At 45.2% G+C, this 25,964-nt stretch overlaps 1 protein-coding gene across 1 annotated transcript in view; it reads right to left on the reverse strand.

Moving 5' to 3' along the window:
- Positions 1–2,100: 2,100 nt before the first annotated feature.
- The window catches only part of FKBP15 (FKBP prolyl isomerase family member 15), a 70,660-nt gene continuing 46,796 nt past the window's right edge, over positions 2,101–25,964 (reverse strand). Inside the window, exons 18-28 of the mRNA XM_049784462.1 lie at positions 22,274–22,368; positions 20,069–20,171; positions 17,451–17,622; positions 14,311–14,447; positions 11,039–11,194; positions 9,828–9,980; positions 7,316–7,441; positions 6,734–6,841; positions 5,675–6,354; positions 4,146–4,242; positions 2,101–2,661 (exon numbers count right to left, since the gene is read on the reverse strand). Of these exons, the coding sequence (XP_049640419.1) occupies positions 2,584–2,661; positions 4,146–4,242; positions 5,675–6,354; positions 6,734–6,841; positions 7,316–7,441; positions 9,828–9,980; positions 11,039–11,194; positions 14,311–14,447; positions 17,451–17,622; positions 20,069–20,171; positions 22,274–22,368 (1,905 nt within the window). The 3' untranslated portion in view covers positions 2,101–2,583. The remainder of the gene's footprint in view (positions 2,662–4,145; positions 4,243–5,674; positions 6,355–6,733; positions 6,842–7,315; positions 7,442–9,827; positions 9,981–11,038; positions 11,195–14,310; positions 14,448–17,450; positions 17,623–20,068; positions 20,172–22,273; positions 22,369–25,964) is intronic.

The following is a 25,964-nucleotide window of genomic DNA, read 5'->3' on the forward strand; positions in this document are numbered from 1 at the left end:
TTTCCTCTTCCCCAGAGCCCATATGCACCCATGACTGCACAGCCTCAATTTTTGTGAGGTTTAGGAATGTTTTTCGGCCTTCATGCTCCTGTGCACAAAGACAGCTGCAGTGGATCATAGGCTGCACTTGGTGTCTTCTATTATTACTAACAATGTGATGAGGAAACCTGATTCATCCAGTTCAAATGCAGGGAACCCTGGGGAAAGTGGAGGGATATGAAGGGGGGGAGGGGGGGAGAGAGATGCTGCCACAGGGACTAAAATAAATCATTTTAATAGGGGCTGAAGACATAGCACAATGGTAGAGTGTTTGCCTTGCATGCAGATGGATGGTGATTCAAATCCCAGCATCCCATATGGTCCCCCGAGCCTGCCAGGGGTGATTTCTGAGCACAGAGCCAGGAGTAAACCCTGAGTGCTGCCGGGTGTGACCCCCCCCCCCAAAAAAAAAAAAAAGACAGCCTTAAACTGCCGCTGGCTTGTTACAGCTACAGGAGCTAGCTGAACTGAGCTAGCAGGCTGGCCCATTTGCTATCACAAGACTGTATTAGGAACAAATTTATCCATCTGCTATGAAGACAACAGCTCTGTGCTCAGGGAAATCCTGTTCTGTGGGTCTGTGCCCACAGTCAGACACCCACAGTGCCAGCAAAGCCAATTCTCAGGTTCATAGAACAAATTACTGATCAGATGCCTCCATGTGTAAAGGGATTGGATAGTGAACAGTGGATTGTGAACAGCGGTGTTGACACAGGTGTTCTCTCCCAGAAAGCACACAGATCAGAACCACTTTTTAAACATCTAAGAAAGTGTTGTATGTGACATTTTCAGGGTGAAGTTTCCGTGTCCAATGGAACCTTATTACTAGCCTGGGTATGGCCCCTCTGCTCAGGCTCTCGCCTAGAATAATAACAGCTGGCATTTAGATAACGTAACACAGTGGAGAATTACAGCTTAGGGGCTCTAACAACATTCCAGATCAATTAATACACAGCCACCGTGGGCATTTCAGCATTCTTCAGAGCCAAGTCATAAAGGTGATGTTATATTACCACACCAACTCTTTTGTAGTATATGCCAGGCAGTGCTCTGAGCACTTTAACAATATTAGCTCATTTAATCCTCAAACAAGGTAAACTAAGTCTGTTCCCATCAGAGGTGAGGAAGCTGAGACAAAGCAGTCTGTAGCTCACCGACGTTGGCCAGCAGTGACGTGGCAGAGTGGGCAACCAGGTCCGTCTCTCTTCTCCCACAGCTCAGATGAGGGGAAAGTCACAAGAGTATCCAGCCGTGCCCACAAAGCATGAGTGGATATGGGCTGTTCACCCAGTAAATAGGTCATGGAGACCGGAAGGCACAAGCGTGAAATACTCTTCGAGATCTAGGATAAGAACTTTAACTTCTGACGGGCATGACCACTTGTTTCCCCTAAACCCATGCACATCAGGCAAGAGGGTGAGGTGGGTGGCTGAGAACCCCAAGTTGGGAATCAGGTAGTCTAAATTCTTATTTTGCTACTTAATGGCTCTATAAATGTGAACATGTCACTTTACTTCTCAATGTCTCTCTTCCCAAGAAAAGTCTTCTGCTACAGGCTGCATAGTGTTAAAAAAAAGTGTCTGCCAGATAGCAAAGCTTAGTCTGTGGTTCTCAGGCAAGCGCAAAGCTGTCATCACAGGGAATGACATGGCCAGGGAAGTGGGATTTAGGTTCCTGTCTTGTAAACAAATAAAACAAATAAATCAAAGATTATTTTTTATTAAATTTCATTATGCTTTTTAAGACTGACTGCATGGTTTCTCTTCGTTGGTCTCATTCCCAAATTCAGATGGAACATAAACAACTCCCAAAGTAATGGGAAATCATGCAGGTGCCAGAGAGATATTGGTAGACATCTAAGGCCCCTTCCCACTTCTCTGCATGGCCCCCAAAGTGTGGGTCCAGGCCTGGAAAAGCTGAGCAGACTACAGGACAGTTCTTCAGATAATTTCAATGCCTGTGTTTTCATCTGTTAAATGACCCTACTCTGCATCCCCTCCTACTGAAGCCCAGATAGCCCCTCAGACCACATAAACTTTATCCCCCCCCCCAGAGCTGGAATCAAGTGTAAGTGCACGCATTTATTTCAGTATTGTTCATTTCAAATATTCATCGACCTTTTGAATCAGGTTTAAGGCAGAGAACAGATACATGTCCCAGACTGCAGCTGAGGCTGGTAGGGGTTTGAATGGAGTCATCTGTCCTGGGCTCATTCCAGGTGATGGATTCTGTGGCTGGAACAGAGGGAGAAGACTCTTGTGTTCCCTGGGTGGGTCTCGGTGAAGAGTAAAAAGCTTGGCAGAGGGTAAAACTCGTGTAGGGGAGGGACCTGCTGGAATCTTCCAGCTCTCCCTCTGCATGGGACTCGGCAGGTCCCGTCAGCAGCCAGGCTCAGGCTCTGGGCTGTGGCAGGCTCAGAAGCAGGCTTCCTGGGTACCTCAGCTGCTGTCCTCAGAACGAGCACTTCACTGCACCCTGGGATTGGCCTCGGCCATGCTCAGGGAAGGGCTGGCAAAGAAACCTTCCCACTGGTTTCCCAGGTCTTCATCCCAGCCAGTCAATATCATCATCATCGTCATCATCTCCAAAAAGGGGGGCAGGGGGCGGGCGTCCCTTCATGCTCTGACAAAACAGGAAAGAGTAGTCAGTCCTCACTGACCCTGCCCCAGAAGAAGGGTCCTCCCCTGTGACCAGCACGCCGAGGCTTCTAGACAGAATGGAGGTCAGTGCAAAAACCAGAGGCAGACTTTCAACAGAAACAAGATCAACATGGTTTGGCTAATGTCATTTATTTGTGTAGCACATGGACTCATCAAAGGGTAGTTTACATGTTGTATGTGGGAAATGGGTGGGAGGGAGAGACAGAAGTGAGAAAGAGAAGCAGAACCATTGAGAGAACAGGCTGTGGGACAGTGAATGGAGGCTGAGAACGAGCCGTTGTTGGAAGAGACATGCTAGGATCTAAGGTAGCTCTGGGCTTGGCCTCTACACAAGCTACATGCAGAGTTCGGCTCTTCACCAATTAGAGAAATCCCTCAAATTGAAAGCCTTGGAGACATGGTGGGAGCTTCCACAGTTCTGCCCACTCCCAGGGATCTATAGGCTCAAGAACTAGAGCAACTGTAAGCCTAGCTCTTCCTCTGGCCAGGGTCTATGTAGAAAGCAGAGACATTGTGACTCTGCATGTGTTCTAAGGTTCTGAATGCTCGGTAGAGCCTCTAAGGCAGGGGTTTCAAACTCGAGGTCCGCAGGCCGTTTGCGGCCCTCGTACAACATTTTGTGGCCCGAGGCCAGCCTTCAAATATCGCAGTATTCACGATTATTCGCTTACCGAATAATTGCAATAAAAATCGCATTAGTAAGAAAAATATTGCATTAAACATTCGCATACCCCGAGCAGTTCCGTTAGGGGTATGCAAATGTTTAATGCAATTTTTTACTATTTTTTTTCTTACTAGTGCGATTTTTTATTGCGAATATTTGGTAAGCAAAATTCCTTATGCAGCCTTGCCTCACCCCAACTTTGCCTCCTCGGCCCCCAGGTAAATTGAGTTTGAGACCCCTGCTCAAAGGGAAGGGACCAAAGTATAATCAGTCCACCTTCAACATGAACACCTCCGGGTATTAGTTAAGAGATCTCGGAATTCAATGGCACAGGATTTTTTAAGATGGGTCCAGCTTGTTTTGTTTGTCTCCACTTTACATGATCATATCTTGGACCAGTTTTGTAACCTAGGGCATGCTATTTAACCTTGGGCCTCAGTACTGTTTCCTATGAATGTAGTGAAACTGCCTAGCTCACTGCATCAACAAGACAGGACCGAAGATATTTTTAAGTCCTTCCCAGTTCTAAAATACAAACCATAGCCCAGATGATCTGAGGAAGACTGAGGCTTTAGCTGCCTCTGTTCTCAGGAGTAAAGGGGAAGGTCCCCACCACGTGTACAGAGTGGCTCCCGTCCAGCCCCAAGCCCACTGCCACAGGGCCCTGCACACAGAGCCCAGGCGACTGGCCACCAACAGACTCGGGCTCTCTTCTCAGCGCCAGTGGGGATGGGTCCCCAGGTGGTGGAGGGAAGATTGGGCAATGCCTGACAATTTCTTACCACCTCATCTTCATCCTCATCCTCAATTTGTGCTTCGGAACGTGAAACTTTGAGAGTTGCTCCTTTAAATAGTTCATCATCTTCATCCCCAGACAAACTGAAAGAAAAATCCAGAAAATCAAGTCATGGAGCTGGAGAGACAGCTTAAGTGTGCTCAACACATATGTGGGAGTACTGGGTTTGGTCTCTGGCATAATAAATGGTCCCCCTATCTCTTCCAGGAACAAATCACTAGTACTGCCAGGTGTGGTCCCAAAACACACTATAAAAATCAAGACACAGAAAGGGTGATTCCTGCTTTAGGTCACAATGACCCTGGGCTTTGAGCTCTGAACCACCTGTTGTGTATAACCCGGAAATTTCTCCCCCTCCATGCTGGTCTCCTGGTGCCAATTCCTTTCATCATCTGGAGCCAGAGCAGTCTTTTAGACTAATAAATCAGAATACAGCTTAAATTCCTGTCACCGTTTCTTGATAGAGTTAAAGTGAGAGCATCTAACATTAAATAGACTCTTAAAACTAGGCTCTGCCTGGTTTCCCAGCCCATATCCTACTACTCTCCTAACCACTGCTCCTCCTCTTTTTTCTTTTTTTTTTTCCTGGTTTTTGGGCCACACCCGGCAGTGCTCAGGGGTTACTCCTGGCTGTCTGCTCAGAAATAGCTCCTGGCAGGCACGGGGGACCATATGGGACACCGGGATTTGAACCAACCACCTTAGGTTCTGGATCGGCTGCTTGCAAGGCAAACACCGCTGTGCTATCTCTCCGGGCCCCTCCTCCTCCTTTCTTGATTTTCCATATCCCCTTACTCAGAGGCCTTTTCATGTGCCAGTCTCATTTTGTTTGTTTTTGTTTATTTGGGTCACACCCAGCTGCTCTCAGGGGTTACTCCTGGCTCTATGCTCAGAAACTGCTTCTGACAGGCTCAGGGGACCATATAGGATGCCGGGATTGGAACCACCATCCTTCTGCATGCAAGGCAAATGCCCTACCTCCATGCTATCTCTCCGGCCCTGCCAATCTCATTTTGGAAGTTCGTCCACTCATACAAAGCAAGGAAGGTTCCCTTTCTCCATCTCTATCCAAAGCAGAATAACTCCCTACTTATTCTCTATTAAATCCTGTTTCTTTCTTTGGCACTGAACATCCTTTCCTAGTAGGTAAGTATCTGTTAGTCTTCCCCACTAGCTCAACGCTCCTCAAAAAAATTCTGGGTTAGCTAGAAAAAGGCACCTGCCATGCATGAGCCCAAGCCAGAGTAGATCCTTAGCACCACATATGGTCTTTCAAGCACTGCTATGAGTGACTCCTAAGTATAGTCAGAAGAAGAATTTGAGCATCACTGAGTATGGTCCCCCCACAAAAATAAAAAAGTCTGCTTTACCAAGCAGAACATGCCTTTTTGTAGTAAATGTCACATGCATGTGCATGAGGGAGAGTAGGCTGATTGGTCTCTAAGGGGTGAGCCATAGGCTCTGGAACAGGAACCACCTCCAGTCCCTGCCTCTGGACTACTTAGGGGAACACACCTGGCATGGAGAGGACAATGGTCTGGCCCAAGGGCAGTGCTGATAGTAGCTGCTCCTGCCTCTGTGCTCACTGGCTCCATGGCAGAAGTGGTGGGGATTGTGGCAGCCTCTTCTTCCTTCAGCTCTGGAGGCTGAGGTGCGCCTGGACTTACAGCCCTCGTGGCCAAAGGGTCTTCCTGAGGGTCTGAGGTCAGGGGCAGTCTCAAGGGAGCATCCTGTGTTTCATCACAGGGGGGTCCCAGTGGGTCATCAGGCTTGGTGACCATAAGGCTGGCAGCAAGGATCTCCTCACACACTGAGTCCACAACAACAGGGCCTGGAGGCTTTGGGGGGATAGAAGTTGGGGGCCCCGGGACTGAAGTGAGTTGGGGGGAGAGGCAGTCATCTTTTCTATCTGAGTGAGTCTCTGCTTCCAGGGGCTCTCCTTTCTTCTGAACATCATCCTGAGGTGTGGAAAGAGCTGGGGGATGGAATGGCATGACTTCTGCCTCTGGCTGTATCCCAGGAGTTTCCTGCCTCTCCTGACTCTGGAGCTCTGGAGATGGACCCCCAGAACTGGCTGAGACAGACTGCTCCAGAGAGGGACTCTCAGGCTGCTTTTCTTCTTCCTCCTCCTCTTCTTCCTGGATATTCTCCTCCTTTTCTTGCTTATGTTGGTTCAACAGCTCAAGAGTCACCATCTGAACAAAAGCCAAGAGGAAACAGGCGTCCCAGCCCCTCAACCTGAGGAATACACCCACACCAGCCTGTTCCAAGGACTCTGCTTCTCCCTTTCACCAGGCTGCTCACTTCAAGCCAGGTAAAAATCCTCTGGGCAGCAGGCTCAAAGAGCTGGAGCCCTGGGTTTCATCTTCAGCATCACCCCAAGAATGACCCTAAGCATTGCTGAGTATTGCCCCACATCATAAACAAGACAAGTCATTGCAGGCATGCTTGTTCCTAACAAATAGTCTGGAATAGTTTTGCTTTTTTTTTTTTTTTTTTCCCAAATCATTATCCTTTGGAAGAGGCTTAGGAAATAAGACCCCATTTTGATAAACCCATCAGTGTTGAGTGTACCTTGATTGTATTCATGATGGTCCCCAGAATGATCCTGCCCTCGTATGACTCGTCCAGCTCAAATTTGCCTCGCAATGACTGGAATACCTGGTTCATAATCTTCTTGACCTGAGGAGATAAAGTCTCTAAATCTATTACCAGACACAGGGCATCAATGAAAGCACTCATTTCCAGAGACAAGTCTGGAAAACTGTGCAGGCCTGCTAGAACTCTGCAGGGGACATGCTGGCCACTGAGACACTGAGGCCATGAGAGGATGCTGTTAAGTAGTCAGTAGCACTTTAACAGAAGGGCTACCCTGAGCGAGTCCTCTGTGGAACAAGTGCCACTGCCTGAGGACAGACCACTTACTGATCCCTTCCCTGCCTTGGGGCCACGACAAGAGCTGCCAGGGGCTCAGGAGTCAGTGCCTACTAAATGCTTCTAAGACTTCTAAGACTAACAGGAACTCCCATAGCTGTGAAAGCTTGGGACAGGCTCCAGGGGGATAGTGAGAAAAGGCTATCAGGACAAGAAACAAGCTGGTTCTTCCTGAATGCCTGAAACTATCTGGCTGCTGCATCTCTGAAAGGACCAGCTCACCGCCTCGGAGGGATCAGGGGCAGTAGCTTCAACCCCAGACATCTGGGACTTGCTCTTCTCCAGGGCCCGCAGGTGCTGTTTATGTTGCTCTGTCAGGACTGTGACCTGAGACTGGAGGGCTAAACACTGCAAAATAAAGCAATCACAACAACTGAGGCCTCAGTAACCTGGAGTATCAGGTGATACTCAGCAACTTTTGAGGATACCCATCCTAAGCCCCAAGTTTCACCTGATGTTGCTCTTCGGCACCAGCCCCATCAGCCCTCTTCACACCTGCTGACTATTTTCTCTCACTTGATCTCAATTTACATTACCACCTTCTCCTTCTCAAACTTCTTTCTCAGCATGCCCTGTTCCTAATCAGATCAAGATTATTATGGGGCAAAGATAAAGGAGCTTTAACTCTAGTTACATAGACATATGAACATGGAGCATCTATAGTAACTTGGGGCTCACAAGACAGTCTTCATCATCTGAGTCAAGAATTTTCAAGTGGGCTGGAGAGATAGCATGGAGTAAAGCATTTGCCTTGCATGCAGAAGGTTGGTGGTTCGAATCCCGGCATCCCATATGGTCCCCCGAGCTTGCCAGGAGCGATTCCTGAGTGTAGAGCCGAAATAACTCCTGAGCGCTGCCAGGTATGACCCAAAAACCAAAAAAAAAAAAAAAAAAGGAATTTTCAAGTGGGGCTGGGTGGTGCTTCAAATGCCTGAGTGTGTGCTCCCCCAAATACCAATGGGAGTTAACTCCTATTACCTAGCAAAGAGTAGTTGCTTAGTACTGCCAGTTATGGCCCCCAAATATAAATAAACACCAACAACAACAACAAAAGATTTTCAACTGGATAGTTTAAGGAAAGAAATGGTCACATCTATACCTGAGAAAGTTCACATATGGTGGACCCATCACTTCTCTCTCATCTTTATGCCAAATGAGCCCTCCATACCCAAAGCTCCACTTCACCTTTGTTCTTCTGCTCAAGACAGGCTGCCTATTTCCCCACACTACCTGAGTTTCTGGCCACTCAGGATTCTGCTCGAGTTTCATCTCCTTTTGGGAAGCCTTACCCCAGTAATCTGGGATACACTTCTTTTTGTTTCTCTGTCTCCATCTCTGAACTGAGGTGCTTTTTTGATTTGGTTTGGTTTTTTTTGGGGGGGTGGAGGGAGAAGCCAACATCCAGGTGTGCTCAGGGATTACTCCTGGGATCTACACTCAGAAATTACTCATTAGCAGGGGCTAGTGCCCCCACGCATACAATATATATTGATAGTATTATATGCATATAGTTTATATATGCATAATATCCATCTTGTATTGTGACCTTGATACTGCCCTACAAAGCTCATTTCTAATCTTTTACTGCCTCGATCCCAACCATTATTTCCCCCCATTTACCCATGTAGGTGCAGCTCATGACATAAAGCTCACCACATAGAGTGATGAGTGCAGTTAGAGAAATAACTACACTGAAAACTATCATAACAATGTGAATGAATGAGGGAAATAGAAAGCCTGTCTTGAGTACAGGTGTGGGTGGGGTGGGGAGGAGGGAGATCTGGGAAATTGGTGGTGGGAATCTTGCACTGGTAAAGGGGGGGTGTTCCTTTTTTTTTTTTTTTTTTTTGGTTTTTGGGCCACACCCGGTGACAACCAGGGGTTACTTCTGGTTATGCGCTCAGAAGTCGATCCTGGCTTGGGGGGCCATGTGGGACGCCGGGGGATCGAACTGTGGTTCGTCCTAGGCTAGCGCTGGCAAGGCAGACACCTTACCTCTAGCACCACCGCACCGGCCTGAAGGGGGGTGTTCTTTACATGACTGTAATCATACAACTACAATTATATTTGTAATCATGGTGTTTAAATAAAGATAATTTAAAAACACACACACAAAAGAAATTACTCATGATGTAAAATCATGGGAAATGTGAGATGTATGGAATCAGACCCAGGTTGACCATGTGCAAGGCAAACACCCTGCCCATTCTACTATCTCTCTAGCCCCTATACTAGATTATTGAAGGCAGAGTTCTTTGTAAGCCCTTTCCCTACACAGTTTACAGAATATAGCTGGTATTTAACAAATATTTGTTAATAATAATGGAGGCCAGAGCAAGAGCACCGTGGGTTGGGCGTTTGCTCAGCATGCATCCGTCCTGAGTTTGATTCCCAGCATCCCATATAGTCCCCTGAGCCTGACAGGAGAGATTTCTGACTGGAAATCCAGTAGTAATCCTTGAGCACTGCCAGATGTGGCCCAAAAAAAACAAAAAATTTAACTAAAAACAACAAACAAATAATAGAAATCACAGTCCAAAACAATAGCACACTTCTTTTTGTAGGTTAGTGATGTGTCATCCCAAATAAGTATTAGGATTGACTGCTGATAAAACTGGGGAATTGGACAAGTGTAGCTGTATTTTCAAGTTATTTATACCTGGTAGGACTCCTCTGACCTGTTTGCCTCAGATTAACTTGGCTGCCTGTACTGCCTGGCCCAGGGCACGCCCACCTTTTTCTCCAACTGGAGCAGCTCCTGCTGGCTGGCGTCTCGCTGTGCACACACTTCTCGGTACTGCTGCAGGTGTTCATCCTTGGCAGATGCCAACAGTTGTTCACATTTAGCTTCCCACTGGGTCTGGAGCTCAGACTGTACTAGAGACAGCTGCCAAGAGAAAAAAAAAAAAACCAATAACCATTTCCATGGGGATCCAGTCACATTCAGGAAAGCCCAGTTTTCATGAAAAGGGGGGTTGGTGGTAACAATTGTCCAAAATTAATAAGGAAACTCTTTTGATCTTCACTAGGAAAACACTAGCTCAATGGATTGGGTCACATGCTCAGAAAACCGGGTTCATCAATCCAAGCACAAGACTTCTGTCACTGGATGTGACCCAGAAAACAAAAAGACTTTTCCATTTTACTTATATGATTAAAATTTCACTAGAGTTTAATAAAGAAAAAGTGGAGCCAAAGAGATTGTATAGTGGTAAAAAGGGCCTGCCTTGCATACAGCCGACCCAGATTCAATCCCTAGTACCCTATTTGATTCACCAAGAACTTCCAGGAGTGGATGATTCTTGAGTGCAGAGCAACGAGTAAGCCCCAAGTACATCTGGATGCGGCTCCAAAACCAAAATAATAATTACTAAGAAGAAAAAAAATAGGAAAAGAGATTTCTTCATTTTGTTTTTGTTTTTGTTTTTGGACCACACTCAGTGATGCTCTGGGGATACTCTTTTTTTTTTTTTTTGGGGGGGGGGGGTCACACCTGGCGGTGCTCAGGGGTTACTCCTGGCTGTCTGCTCAGAAATAGCTCCTGGCAGGCACGGGGGACCATATGGGACACCGGGATTCGAACCAACCACCTTTGGTCCTGGATCGGCTGCTTGCAAGGCAAACACCGCTGTGCTATCTCTCCGGGCCCTCTGGGGGTACTCTTAACTGCATTCAGGAATCACTCCTGGTAGGCTGAGGCATCATATAGGATGCTAGTTATCGAATCTGGGTCGGCTGCACACAAGGCAAGCACCTTCCCAGCTGTACTGTCTCTCCAATCCCTGGTTTCTCTATCTGACTGACTTCTGAATCTGTTCGAACTGCTCTTTTCTACTGCTGACCACACTGGATAATTTATGCTAACAGACAAGAAAGAAACCAGCAGCTTTTGTGTTTATTTCATGTCTTCCTTTTTATTTCAAGCCTATATCAGGTTCCAAATACCTGCTCTGCATTTGTTTGATCTGTGGACACCCGAGCCTTTTTCAAGAGCTGCCGAAGTTTGTCCAGTTCCTCTTGGTGTGCTTTGCGGATTTCATCCATCTCCTCCTCGGCCTGAGAGCGCTCCTGGGCAGACTTTTTCTTCCTTTCTGATAGGTTCTTAGGAAGAAGAGAGTAACAATCAGCTTGAACTGCTTACAAGGAGATGGGAGGGTGGCAGCAGCTACCAACATTTCTAGGTCCTGAGCTCATTTCTGGAAATGATGCTTTTTTGGTTTGCTTTTCTCTATTTACTTATCACTTTTCAATATAAGATGACAAAAATAAGGAAAAAATAAGAAAAAAGCTTCTCTTCCTCTTTTAAGACATGGGACAAACATTTTTAGCTTTCAATATTGAGGGCATCAGGAAATGAACACTTTACACGTGGTTGGGAGAGAAATGGGCTTTCTCCTTGAATGGTAGTTTGGCAATTACATTAAAAAAATAAAGATTATCAAAAGACACACATTAGGAATTACTCAAATGACTACTTCTTTTTACTTAAGGCACCATAATTAACAAAGTTGTTTGTAACAGAGTTTTAGACATACAGTGTTATATAGTAAACCTAACCCCAATGTGAACTTTCCTAATTTTTCAGGAAGCACTAAGTCAATTCTTTTATTTTTGTTTTGTTTTGTTTTTTGGGTCACACCCAGCAGCGCTCAGGGGTTACTCCTGGCTCTACACCCTGAAATCGCTCCTTGCAGGATTCGACCACCATCCTTCTGCATGCAAGACAAACACCTTACCTCCATGCTATCTCTTCGGCCCCAGACAGACATTAATGATCTATTCTTTTTTTCTTGGGAGGGGGTGGTCACATATAGCAGTACTCAGGGGTTACTCCTGGCTCTCTGCTCAGAAATCTCTCCTGGCAGGCTCGGGGGACCATATAGAATGCCAGGATTTCAACCAACATCCTTCTGCAGGCAAGGCAAACGCCCTTACCTCCATGCTATCTCTCCGGCCCCAAGCATTAAGTCATTCTTACAAAGTCTGCTCCAAGGACTGGAGAGAGACAGCAGAGAGAAAGGTAAGATTGCTCCTCTGTACTATATATGGTCCCTCATTCAGTAATGCTAGAAATGATTACTGAACAGAGTTAAGAGAAAGCTTGGTGCACAGTCAACTGTGGCCCTCAAACAAAACAAGAAAACCCATGCTACAAAGATTGTCACTGTTGTGGTATCAATGAAACACTAAAATGCCAAAAATACAGAGGGAATTGACTTGTTCTTAAAAAAAAAAAACAACAATCTGGTTAAATGACAGAGGGTACTAAAACTATAGAGTAGGACCTAGATCCTAAAAAGGCACTAAGCCAGAAGAGTTTTATTGATGCCTAAAAACACTATTCTTTTCTTTTTCAGCAGATAGCATTTGCTCCGATCCAGTGATTATAACTCAAGTCAAATCAGCTTATAAAAATGCCCAAATTATAAAAAATAATACATAGCAAAATGGTCACAATGTTTTGTAGTAAAATAGTAAAAATCATAAGTATCTGTTAACAGATACTAGTTACATAAATCATAATGGCACATTGTAGTGGACTACTCTGCAGTCGTTAAAAATTATATAGGGGCTGAAGAGACAGAATAAGGTTTTAGGCACTTGCCTTGCATATGGCTGAACCTGGTTCAAATCCCTGGCACTATGTACAGTAAACCAAGTACCACCAGAGGTTATTCCTGAGCACAGAGCCAGAAAAAGACTGGCCTAAACCTCTTTCCCAAAAAAAGAACAAGAATTTAGTTTTATTGGTCCAGTGTCCAGGATATGATAAAAGTATTAAGTGGCCAGAGAAACAGAACAAGAAGTAAATTATGTCTTGCATATATGGCTGACCCCAGTTGGATCCCAGCACCACATATGGTCCCCAGGAGCAATGCCAAGGGTGATCCCTGAGAACAGCCAGGTGTGGCTTTCAAACAAACAAAACAAACAAAAAAGGCATTCATTAAGCAGGTTATCATTATCACTAAAATGTGGTCAGTGTATTTTATCTGATAGCTGATAACAAAATAACAAATCTGGGAAATAACAAAATAACAATCTGGGAACCAGAGCAATAGCACTGTTGGTAAGGCATTCTCCTTACTCGAGGCCAACCTGGGTTCAATCTCTGGCATCCCATATGGTCCCCCAATCCCGCTCTGGGTCACACTCTTGGCTCTGCACTCAGAAATCACTCCTGACAGGCCTGGGGAACCATATGAGATGCCAGGATTTGAACCTGGTTTGTCCTGTATTGGCCTCATGCAAGGCAAGAACGCCCCCTACCAGAAGCAATTGCTGATCACAGAGCCAGGAGTAATCTCTGAGCTTCACTGGGTGTGGCACAAAAAAAAAAATCTGAATGGGGCCAGAGCAATAGCACAGCAACTAAGGTGTGTGCCATGCAGTAGACCTGGGTTCTGTCCCTGGCATCCCATATGGTCCCCCAAGCTTCCCAAAAGTTATTTCTGAGCATAGAGTCAGGAGTAACCCCTGAGAGCCACTGGGTCTGGCCCTCAAAACAAAACAAACAAAAAACAATTCTGAAAAGATAATCCTATAGTGTTTATAGTTGTATCTCTACTACATGAGATTAGAGGAGGGGGGGAGGTAATTTTAAGTTTTAAGTTTTATAGCTTTATTATTAAAGTATTTTATTATTTGCATTGGCTACAATGAGTACCAACTATTATTGCCCCTTAAAAGAAAAGATGGTTGGGGCCAGAGAAATAACACAGTGGTAGGGCGTTTGCCTTACATGCAGACAAACCAGGACAGGTAGCGGTTCGAATTCCAGCATCCCACATGAGCCTGCCAGAAGCAATTTCTGAGTGCAGAGTCAGGAGTAACCCGAGTGTCGCCTGGCTGGGTATGACCTCTCCCCAAATGAGTGAGAAGAGGGGAGGGGAGGGGAGGGGAGGGGAGGGGAGGGGAGGAGAGGAAAGGAGAGGAGAGGAGAGGGGAGGAGAGGGGAGGGGAGGGGAGGGGAGGAGAAGGAAGGGGAGGGGAAGAAAGGAGAGGGGAGGGGAGGGGAGGAGAGGAAAGGGGAGGGGAAGAAAGGAGAGGAGAGGGGAGGAGAGGAGAGGGGAGGAGAGGAGAGGGGAGGGGAGGGGAGGGGTGGGGAGGGGAGAGGAGAGGAGAGGAGAGGAGAGGAGAGATGTTTCACTGAGCAGCAATCCATGTGGCTCCAATGGCCACTGAACTGGTGGGGAAACACTGGGTGGGGAACACACCTTTTCCAGAGACTCCTTCTCAGTTCGAAGGTCAGTCAGCAACTCTTCCAGGGCTGTCACCTTGAGTTCCAGTTGTTTCCGGCTTTGCTTTTCACTTTTGACTATGGACTGTGCTTGCTCAGAGGCTTCTTGGAGCTCTGGGATAGAACAGCAGAGATAGAACTACAGAACAGAGCCACAGGCAATCCACAGCAAGCAGCACTCCTTCCAAGTTGTCAGCCATCTCCGGGTCCTGCCCTATGCGCTTTCCTTATTTGAACATCGATTTCTTCACCCCAACACTATGTCTTCCTCACAGTTCCCTCTCAGCTTCCACCTCAGCACATCGGACACATCTCTAACTCAGTCTTAGTCCAGGCCTTTTCTTTTCTTTTTTTTTTTTTTTTTTTTTTTGGTTTTTGGGTCACACCCGGCAGTGCTCAGGGGTGATTCCTGGCTCCAGGCTCAGAAATTGCTCCTGGCAGGCACGGGGGACCATATGGGACGCCGGGATTCGAACCGATGACCTCCTGCATGAAAGGCAAACGCTTTACCTCCATGCTATCTCTCCGGCCCAGTCCAGGCCTTTTCTTAGAGACTGGATGAGATACTCTAAATTTTCCTAGGAGATGGGACATTATGCAGCATTTGCTTCCAATATCTGTTTTCAAATAAACTGTGGGGCTAGAGTGATAGTACAGTAGATAGGGGCATTTGCCTTGCACATGGCAGACCTGGATTTGATCTCGGCATTCCACAGGTCCACCAAGCATCAATGATTCCTGAGTCACAGTCAGGTGTAAGCCCTAAGCATCACCAAAAGATGTGAGTCCCCCTCCGAATTAAAAATAACAAATCAGGGCCAGAGCGATAGCACAGTGGTATGGTGTTTGCCTTGCACACAGCTGATCCAGGATGGACCTCGGTTCGATATCTGGTGTCCCATATGGTCTCCCAAACCAGGAGCGATTTCTGAGAGCACAGCCAGGAGTAACTCTTGAGCATCACCGAGTGTGGCCCAACCCCCCCCCCAAAGAAAACCCCCAAAAAACATAAAACAAATCAGGAGCCAGAGCAATAGCACAGCGGTAGTGCATTTGCCTTGCATGCAGCCAACACAGGACGGACCTGAGTTCAATACCAAACATTCCATATGGTCCCCTGAGCCCGCCAGGAGCAATTTCTGAGCTCAAGCAAGCAGTTAACTCCTGATTGCCACCAGGTGTGATCCAAACAAACAAAACAAAACCAACCAAACAAACAAAAACAATCAAATAAACCTATCTAAAAATAAATTGGGTGTGGTAGACTGGAGTCACACCCAGCTGTGCTCAGGGCCTACTCATGTCAGTGATGGGGTGGAGGCCATCTGTGGTGCAAGGGATTAAACTGGGGTTGGCCATATGCAAGGCAAGTTGTTTACCCACTGTATTAATCTCTCTGCTCCTTGAAGTATTTTTTTAATGTAATACATGAATTTTTTTCTTTAAGGAATGCCAGGGATTAGACCCACAATTTCACACATGCCAAAAGTATACCACTAAGCTACTACATTGCCAGCCTGAAATTGACATTTTTGAAAAATGTAAACTTCTGCGGTATTCTTGAAGTAACTGTTAATGGGTACCCTGAAAACAGAAAAGATGAGGTATGTAAAACTACACTGACCTCATCTCTTGAGATGCTCTCAATCAGGAGTGAGGAACCTATTTCCTGTCCAGTATTACTTGGCTATTTCTATCATTCACCAGCCATAGAATCCAGGCAGACAGGTGGCAGGCAACAGATGAGAAGCACATACCAGGGCCAAACCATACAATTTGTAGACTTTTATAGTCCATAGGCCAGAAAACCCCACCTTTGCTCTAAAAGGGAAGTCAATGATCTTCAAGGCATCATAAGCTGACATTAGTGATTTTTAACACTCCCAATAAATAGCATGTCATTTCTGTTTCCTCTCACCTCTGCTGCTGCTCCAGCTACACCTATTGGTCCCATCTGTGCCTTATACAGATGTCTATAAACTGATATGAATCAATAGAGAGGCTGACCTTCAAATATCTTCTATTCAAGTCCCAGTCTTGAGCACAGAACTAACACTGAAGTGGAGTTAGGCCTTTACAAAGACGAGCAAGACACATACTGTGCCCTTCAGGATAGCATTCTACAGGGGAAAAAAAGACCAGGCAGTGGTACTGTCAAAGGCTAACCATGACAAAGCCCTCAGAGAACAGATTTTTTGTTTTTGTTTTTGGAACACACCAGGCAATGCTCAAAGATCACTCCTGGCAGTGCTTGAGGGATGATGGAGCTCAAACTCAGGACGGCCACCTACAACATAATCATTCTACCTGCTGTATTATCACTCCAGTCACAGAGATTTTAAGGATGAACTAATGTTCTGTAAGAAACCAGAAAACTCCTATAAAATAAAGCTAAGCTTTACGGAAAACAGAGGCAAATGTCAGTGGTGGCAAACACACCAGGGCCAGAGAAGAGAACAGACAAAAAGGAAAACAGGAAGTACAGGACTGTGCTGAGGCAGCTGAAAGCTGGCTGATATCCTGGATGAACTGGGTAATGGAATGAGAAATGAGTCCCAAAGGGCGCCTGGAGTGTTGGGAAGGAAGGAAGCACTCCAGCAAGTTCTTGCTTGCTGCTGCTGCTGCTTGTTCTTTTTTTGGTTTGGATTCACACTGACCAATGCTCAGAGCTTAATCCTGGCTGTCTTCAGGGGTCACTCAATGCTGGGTAGGGGAAATGAATGTGGGCCACCTGCATGTAAGGCAAGTGCCCTACTAGCAGTTACTACCTCTCTGGTTTCAGCAGTGACTTCTTAAACTTTGCATATAGACAAAGGAAAATACAAGTTCCTTAGACCTAAGGGGCAAATAAATCATTAAGTAGCCAACGCTACTGATGCTAGCTAGTGTCTGCCTAAGTAAAGCCTGACCACTATCAGACCAATGGAAATGAAGAATCAATGCTTTGCTTGTTCATTCGGTAAACAAAATATATGGAAACCTGGGCCACCTTCATTTTTGGCTTAGTCCTATACAAAAGTCACAAGGCATGTGTCAAAAGAATTAGGAGGAAGAATAATTCGCTAAGTTTCTCAAGTTTAATGGCTGAAGTGCCTGACTCCTTTGCCCAGGGCATACCTGAGTGATCTGCTTGTAATTTGGCCAGCTGGGCTCTCAGGAGGTGTGTCTCCTTCGCACTGTCGCTCAGCTGCACCTGCAGCTCAGTCTCTTTCTTTTGGTGCGCTGTTACTTTTAGCTGCAGGTGAGAGACCTGTGCAGTGGCTGCTGCTAACTCTTCCGTCACCTTCGCCTGAGAGTAAAACAGTATGACATCAATTTTGAATGGGTGAGTGCTAAGTGATCACCAACCTCACGTGCAGGCTAACCAAACTGGTAGAAAGAAATACAGACTGACTTTAATTAAATAAAAACCGGCAAGGGGCTAACCCCAGTGAGAGCCCTAGCACCACAAATGGCCTCCCAAGCACCACCAGCAGTGACTCCTAAGCACAGAAGTAAAAAGTCTTGAGTGCCCTCCACAAAACAGACCAAAAAAAATAAAAAGTTTTCAAAATGTGTAATCTGGGGCCAGAGAGATAGCATAGAGGCAAGGCATTTGCCTTGCATGCAAAAGGACAGTGGTTCGAATCCCCGCATCCTATATTGTCCACCGAGCCTGCCAGGAGTGATTTCTGAGCACATAGCCAGGAGTAACCCATGAGTATCACTGGGCATGGTCCAAAAATAAACAAAAAAAAAAATGTGTAATCTCTAACTTGAAATTTTCTTGAAGAAATCTGTCCCTAGGAAATAACATATAAAATTGCATGTTGCTATGAGGATATTTGAAGAAGCATTGTTCATGGTTACAAAAGACTAAAAGTCAAAAAAAAAGGGTCTGATCAAACAATTTATGATCTATTTATCCTGTATGTACATAATAAAAACAACACTGTGAGGGGCTGGAGTGATAACACAGCAGGTATGTTGTTTGATTTGCATGTGCCCAACATGGGTTCGATCCCTGAAACCCCATATGGTCTCCTGAGCTTGCCAGAAGGGATCCTTGAATGCAAAGTTAGGAGTAGCATTGAGCACAGTTGTGTGTGGCTCAATCAAACAAAACAAAAACCAACAAAAAGAACAATGCTAAAACATAATTGATTATACAGAATATAGTGACATGGTACACTGAACACTGTAAATAAATGCAGATAGGTCATCCATTTATATGTCTGATGTAATTTTATTTTATTTTTTGTTTTTGTGTCACACCGGCGGCACTCAGAGTTACTCCTGGCTATGTGCTCAGAAATCGCTCCTAAGGGGCTGGAGAGATAGCATAAAGGTAGGACATTTGCCTTGCATTCAGAAGGACAGTGGTTCGAATCCCGGCATCCCATATGGTCCCCAAGCCTGACAGGAGCGATTTCTGAGAATAGAGCCAGGAGTAACACCTGAGCACTGCTGGGGGGGACCCCCCCCCCAAAAAAAAAAAGAAATCACTTCTGGCAGGCACAGGGGACCATATGGGGTGCAGGGATTCAAACCACCATCCATCCTGGATTTGCTGCTTGCAAGGCAAACGCCCTACCACTGTGCTATCTTTCTGATCCCGGATGTAGTTTTATTTTTGTAAAAAGAATATTTATGTGAAGAGCAGAGCTTGAATGATGTAGTAAGTAGTAATCTAGACAGAAGAGTTATGGTTGCCTTATATGTATGTATATATATATGTGTGTGTGTGTGTGTGTGTGTGTGTATATTTTTTTTTTTGCTCGTCATTTTATATATACTTTTTTTGTTTTGTAACTTTTCTTGAAAAGACTATGTTTTGAGTCCTGAGTGATAGCACAGCAGTAGAGTGTTTGCCTTGCATACTGCCGACTCGGGATAGATCCAGGTGCGGTATTTGGCATCCCATATGGTCCTTCGAGCCTGCCAGGAGCAATTTCTGAGTGCAGAGCCAGGAGTAACCCCTGAGTGCTGCCAGTTATAACCCCCTACCCCCCCCCCCAAAAGACCATGTTTTGGTAGCTCAAAAATTAAAGATATAAAAAGTCCAAAATAAAAATTCTGGTCTTGGGGCTGGAGAGATAGCACAGGTGATCCAGGACAGACAGTGGTTCGAATCGTGGCATCCCATATGGTCCCCCGTGCCTGCCAGGAATAATTTCTGAATACAGAGTCAGGAGTTACCCCTGAGCACCACCGGGTTGACCGCGCCCTAAAAAAATTTCTGGTCTTGGGGCCAGAGTGATAGCACAGCAGTAGAGCATTTGCCTTGTACTCAGCTGAATCAGGATGGACCTGGGTTCGATCCCCAGTGTCCCAGATGGTCTCCCCAAGCCAGGAGTGATTTCTGAGTGCATAGCCAGGAGTAACCCCTGTGCATCACGGGTGTGACCCAAAACAAAAACAACAACAACAAAAGTCTGGTCTTGTCACCCTTTTCCCTTTATTTTCCCTTGTCCTATATGCGTGACCACGCAATGGTTTATATTTCATTCCCTATACAATCACCAATACACCTTTTCACATACTAAGGTAGCAAATTATGTACTCTCTATTACTTCATCTTATCTTCTTTCCTTTTAAAAATAAGCAAATCAGGGGCAGGGTGGAGAGGGAAGAGAATACAGAGAATGCTAGGAAGCAGAGGGGTAAGTAGGTTCAGAGGTAGAGAAGGAAATACATAGAGGAATGCTCCCAAGCTCTACACAGCCTGACCTGGGCGTCTCTCCCAGCTATTTTACCTTCTCTTGCTCAGCATGCAATATTCTTGCCTGTGTGTTTTCAGTGGCTGTTAGAAGGGACCTATTCCTCTTCTCCATCATCAAGTTACTCTGCTCAACATACCTGTAAAAATGATGGAAAATACAAATCGACCATTAAACGCATAACAGGTACAGAGCTAATGCCTGGTTGCTCCTTGCCTTCCTTATTCCTCTATGCTTTCGTAAGAAACACTCAGAGGATCAAGAATGTGGTTCCCTGGTGTGTCCCAACCTAAACTAGGCAGTCGCAGAAAAAAACACCTTTCTGAAAGCCTTTGCTTTCCTTAGTTCTTTGGTAAAGGGAGAATGAGGATTCCGGGAAAGAGGCCAACTGTTTTAAATTGTGTTAAGAAGGATACTTAAGGCTACAGGCGAAGCTGATTGAGAACGAAAAGAGAATTAGGAAGGCTGCAAGGAGGAAAAGCCACACCTCCTTCTACCCAGCCCCTTCCAATCTGGAAGAAACGAGACAGGTTTTTTTTCTTTCTCCTTTTTGTTTGTTTGCTTGGGAGCCATCTCTGGAAGTACTCAGAGAATACTGACACCTTAGTGCCCAGTGGTCACTCCCCATTGTGCTCAAGAGTAATACAGTGCAAGGGATCATACCTGGGGATCCTGTATGTAAAGTGTCTAATTATTAGACCTAATAGACCTTCGATGCACTGAACATTTATGTAGCCTAAGATTGTTTTGGTTGTCTTGAAGTCATATGTGGTCATGCTCAGGGACTATCGTGGCTCTGTGCTCAGGAGAGAGCCCTGGTGTTGCTCAGAGAACCAAATGTGGGGCCATTAAAATAGAGTTGACTGCATGCAAGACAAGTGCCTTATCAACTTACAGAACATTTTTTTCTTTTTCTCTTTTTTTTTTTAATTTTTGGGCCACACCTGTTGACGCTCAGGGGTTACTCCTGGTTATGCACTCAGAAATTGTTCCTGACTTGGGGACCATATGGGACGTCAGGGGATTGAACAAAGGTCCGTCCTAGGTTAGCACAAGCAAAGCAAATGCCCTACTGCTTGTGACACTGCTCCAGCCCCCAGAATAATTTTTTCTTTTTTTTTTTTTCTTTTTTTTTTTTGGTTTTTGGGCCACACCTAGTAACGCTCAGGGGTTACTCCTGGCTATGTGCTCAGAAGTTGCTCCTGGCTTGGGGGACCATATGGGACACCGGGGGATCGAACCGTGGTCCGTCCAAGGTTAGCGCAGGCAAGGCAGGCACCTTACCTTTAGCGCCACCGCCCGGCCCCAGAATAATTTTTTCATGCTAAATGCCATGACAGGTTTTCCTGACAACATGCTTGGATCTTAAGTGTAGAGTTCTGGCTGGTAAAATGTTTTGATCACACAGAAGAGGGGAAATGTATCACTGTTACCAAGGACGATATTAGGGACAGTAAGAATCAATAAAATGTCTAAGCCCCACATGACAAAATAAGGCCCACGAGGCAGTTGGGCCAGGGAGTTAATACAGAATGAGGATACCTGCCCAGATTCAATCCCCAAAATCAGCATAGGTCCCCAAATATAACCAAGTGGTACCCTGAAGCTGAAGGTACCACCAATGTAGCTCTGGTGGTAGCATTGTGTAGCATTGTGGTGCCTAAGAAACACCACATAATCAGACCTTAACACTGACCATCCCTCCTAGTGGCCAAGAATTAGGAGGAATGGCCCCTAGCTTGACCCAAACACTGCTGGGGAGTCCCTTACTCCTCTCCCCAAAAGAGCCAGAAACACATCTGCCTTTTATCACACAATCGAGTGTGATACAGGGAATGCTAGGAAGTAGATGGGTAAGCAGGTTCAGAGGCAGAGAAGGAAATACACATAGAGGAATGCTCCCAAGCTCTACATAGTCTAACTGGGCTTATCTCCCAACTATTTTACCTTCTCTTGTTCAGTATGCAATAGAACATCTTTTTAGAAAATAAACCATAGGGGCTGGAGCAATAGCAGAGGGTAGGGCATTTGCCTTACAAAACTGGGTTTGATCCCCAGCATCCCCTATGGTCCCTAGAGCCTGCCAGGAGTAATCCCTGAGTGCTGCTAGGTGTGTCCCCCAAAAGCCATAATTTACATGACAGAAAAGAAATAAATACATATTAATAACCCTAAATGAGCACATTTAGGCATTTACAAATGTGACCCTCTTGTCAGTCAGTGCCCCGTACCTGTCATTACCTCTGATTTCGTTCAATTAGTTCACTAATCTTGTCATTCTGTTCTTCTATTCGATTACTCTTTTCAAGGACTTCTTGCTTCAATCTTTCATTTTCCTAAATTCAAAATATAATATACAATTTAACTTTTTAAGAGGGAAGTGCCAGATAAAATAGAAACAACATGGATTGAAAGATGACATTATGGGGCTGGCGAGATAGCATGGAGGTAAGGCATTTGCCTTCCATGCAGAAGGACGGTGGTTCAAATCCCAACATCCCATATGGTCCCCTGTGCCTGCCAGGGGCGATTTCTGACTGTAGAGCCAGGAGTAACCAACCCCTAGGCGCTGCCGGGTGTGACCCAAAAATCAAAAACAATAAAACAAAACAAAAGAAGATGACATTATAATACATTTGAGATTAAATGTATGCCACATGGATACAATTCTTACACCATCAATCACATTAGACCTAATAGATACATAACACCATGCCTGATGTGTTAGCTTGCAACTGACTAAAAAAGCAAAATTCTGAAAGAGGGTTAACAAGAATGACTTTCTTCTGGATATAAAGTGGTAAGATATAATTAATGTATAATATATAAGATATGTATTATATATAATATGCTACATATTATATATAAGATATATAAGATATAATATATCTTCTGGATATAAAGTGGTAAAGGGGCAGGAGAGATAGCACAGGGGTATGGTGTTTGCCTTGTACGCAGCTGATCCAGGATGGACAGTGGTTTGAATCCTAGCATCCCATATGGCCCCCAAGCCTGCCAGGAGCGATTTCTGAGTGCAGAGCCCAGGAGTTAACCCCTGAGCACCGCCGGTATGACCCCAAAACAAACAAACAAAAAGTGGTAAATGGCTTGTTTTGTTTGGGTTTGGGGGCCATATTTGGCCATGTTCAGGGGGTGACTCCTAGTTCTGTGATCAATGATCACTTCTGACAGAGCTTGAAGGATAATTAACAGCCAATTTCAGTATTATGATTCCTGTATTAATGTGATAAGATTTGCCTATGCTTTGTAACCTTCAGAAACACATTCTCTTTTGGGAAGTATTTGATTGTTAAGGAGTTTCAAGTTACTACCTCAATGTAGTGGTTTCATTTTTATTTTCCTTTAGTGCTGCCAAAATAAAATACTCATTTGTGCATGAGAGAGGTAGATAGACAGACGGACAGAACTGGGCTCAGCCACTTCCAAAGCAAGTTCCATAAACTGCTATAAGTGGTTTACACCAGATTAAGTAACAGTGGCCTTTCCAGAATTTCTTAACAGAGCAGTATTTATCACATGCTCTCTACTTCTACTATGTAACTTTCAGTTACTTTTCCCATTGATACCCTTTTCTTTTTTTTTCCCTACCCCAACGCATTGATCCCCTTTTCATAAGCACACAGTAACCCTGTAAGACCCACTTCACACTGGCCCCTACCACCTTCTACTTTGGAAACTTCAGTTTGTTATTACTGTTGGTTTATTTGCTTTGTTTCATGATTTATACTGAGTACATAGGTAAAAATCAACTAGTATTGTTTTTTTGTTATTGTTTTTTATTTTTTGGTTTTTGGGTCACACCTGCTCAGGGATTACTCCTGGCTCTACGCTCAGAAATCGCTCCTGGCAGGCTTGGGGGACCAAATGGGATGCCAGGATTCGAATCACTCTCCTTCTGCATGCAAGGCAAACGTGCTACCTCCAGGCTATCTCTCCAGTCCCTGGTGTTCTTCTTTTGACTTAATTCACTTTACATAATCCCCTTGAATTTCTTCCTTTTATTTACAAATGGCTACGTGTGTGTGTGTGTGTGTGTGTGTGTGTGTGAGAGAGAGAGAGAGAGAGAGAGAGAGAGAGTGAAAGAGAGAGTGAAAGAGAGAGTGAGAGAGTGAAAGAGAGAGTGAGAAAGAGAGAGAGAATGAGAACAAATTTGGACCACACTGAGCAATACTCAGGGGTTACTCCTGACTTGGTCCCCAGGGATGATTCTGGCAATGTCTGGGAAGATCGTCTGGTACTTGGAGAGTAAACCCAGGCTTCCGGCAAGCAAAGTGTACACTGTGGCCCACTGAATCATCTATCTGGGAAACTTTTATTTCTTTATTAAAGCCACAGCTGAAGATGCTTGTCAAGGAGGGGCTCACTGTATCTGACATCAGACTCACATTAGACAAATGCTCTATCATTTCAATCACACACCCCAGCCCCATTCTTCAATTACATTTGTATAAGGAGTTTAGAGAGATCCAGGTTCATTCTTTTCTTTTTTTTTTTTTAAACACCTTGATTACATACATAATTGTGTTTGGGTTTCAGTCATGTAAAGAACACCACCCATGGGCCGGGCGGTGGCGCTAGAGGTAAGGTGCCTGCCTTGCCTGCGCTAGCCTTGGACGGACTGCAGTTCGATCCCCCGGCGTCCCATATGGTCCCCCAAGCCAGGAGCAACTTCTGAGCGCATAGCCAGGAGTAACCCCTGAGCATTACCGGGTGTGGCCCCCCCAAAAAAAAAAAACACCACCCATCACCAGTGCAACATTTCCATCACCAATGTCCCAAGTCTCCCTCCTCCCCACCCAACCCCCCGCCTGTACTCTAAACAGGCTCTCCATTTCCCTCATACATTCTCATTATTAGGAAAGTTCAAAATGTAGCTATTTCATCCATGTCCAGTTCTTTCACCATCATTTGTTGAAGAGATTATCAGATTATCCTTTCTCTATTGCATGGTCATGGCATCGCATCACTGTCCTACAGTAAGTGTTACTATATGGTCGTTTTTATTTCTGGGTTTTCAATTCTATTCCATTGATCCATGTGTCTATTTTTATTCAAGGCAATACTGTTTTAGGTACTGTCACATGTAGTACAAAATTTGAGCAAGATACCACCATTCCTCCATTTCTTTTTTTTTTTTTAAACAAAATTACTTTTCTTTTCTTTTTTTTTTTTTTTTTTTTTTTGGTTTTTGGGCCACACCCGGCAGTGCTCAGGGCTTTCTCCTGGCTGTCTGCTCAGAAATAGCTCCTGGCAGGCACAGGGGACCATATGGGACACCGGGATTCGAACCAACCACCTTTGGTCCTGGATCGGCTGCTTGCAAGGCAAACTCCGCTGTGCTATTTCTCCGGGCCCAATATTACTTTTTAGGGTCTTTTGTGTTTCCACATTGTAAACCTACAATATTTTTATGTATTTCCTTAAAAATATTTTTTTCGGGCCAAGGAGATAATTCAGTGGTCAGGAGTACATACCTTTCATGCATAGGGACATGAGTTTGATTCCTGACAAATGGTCCCCAAATAGCATTGGGTGTCACCTGGGAGACACATAAACATTGGGTGGCCTGGGAAGTACCGCACTACTGGACCCAAGCATTGGGCTACTTGTGTATCACTGTAAGTGGTCCTGGTTTCCTGAGTACTTCCCCAGAAGCCCTCTTCAGCCCCCCAAAACAGAATGTTATTGGTTTTTGTATTACACCCAACAATGCTCAGGGCTTACTCCTGGCTCTGCACCCAGGGACAACTCCTAACAGCGCAAAGGGAATCATTTGGGGTGCTGGGGATCAAAACTAGGTTAACGGGCCAGAGAGATAGCACAGTGGCGTTTGCCTCGCAAGCAGCAGATCCAGGACCTAAGGTGGTTGGTTTGAATCCCAGAGTCCCATATGGTCCCCCATGCCTGCCAG

This window comes from Suncus etruscus, chromosome 1, assembly GCF_024139225.1.
Source record: "Suncus etruscus isolate mSunEtr1 chromosome 1, mSunEtr1.pri.cur, whole genome shotgun sequence".
NCBI lineage: Eukaryota > Metazoa > Chordata > Mammalia > Eulipotyphla > Soricidae > Suncus > Suncus etruscus.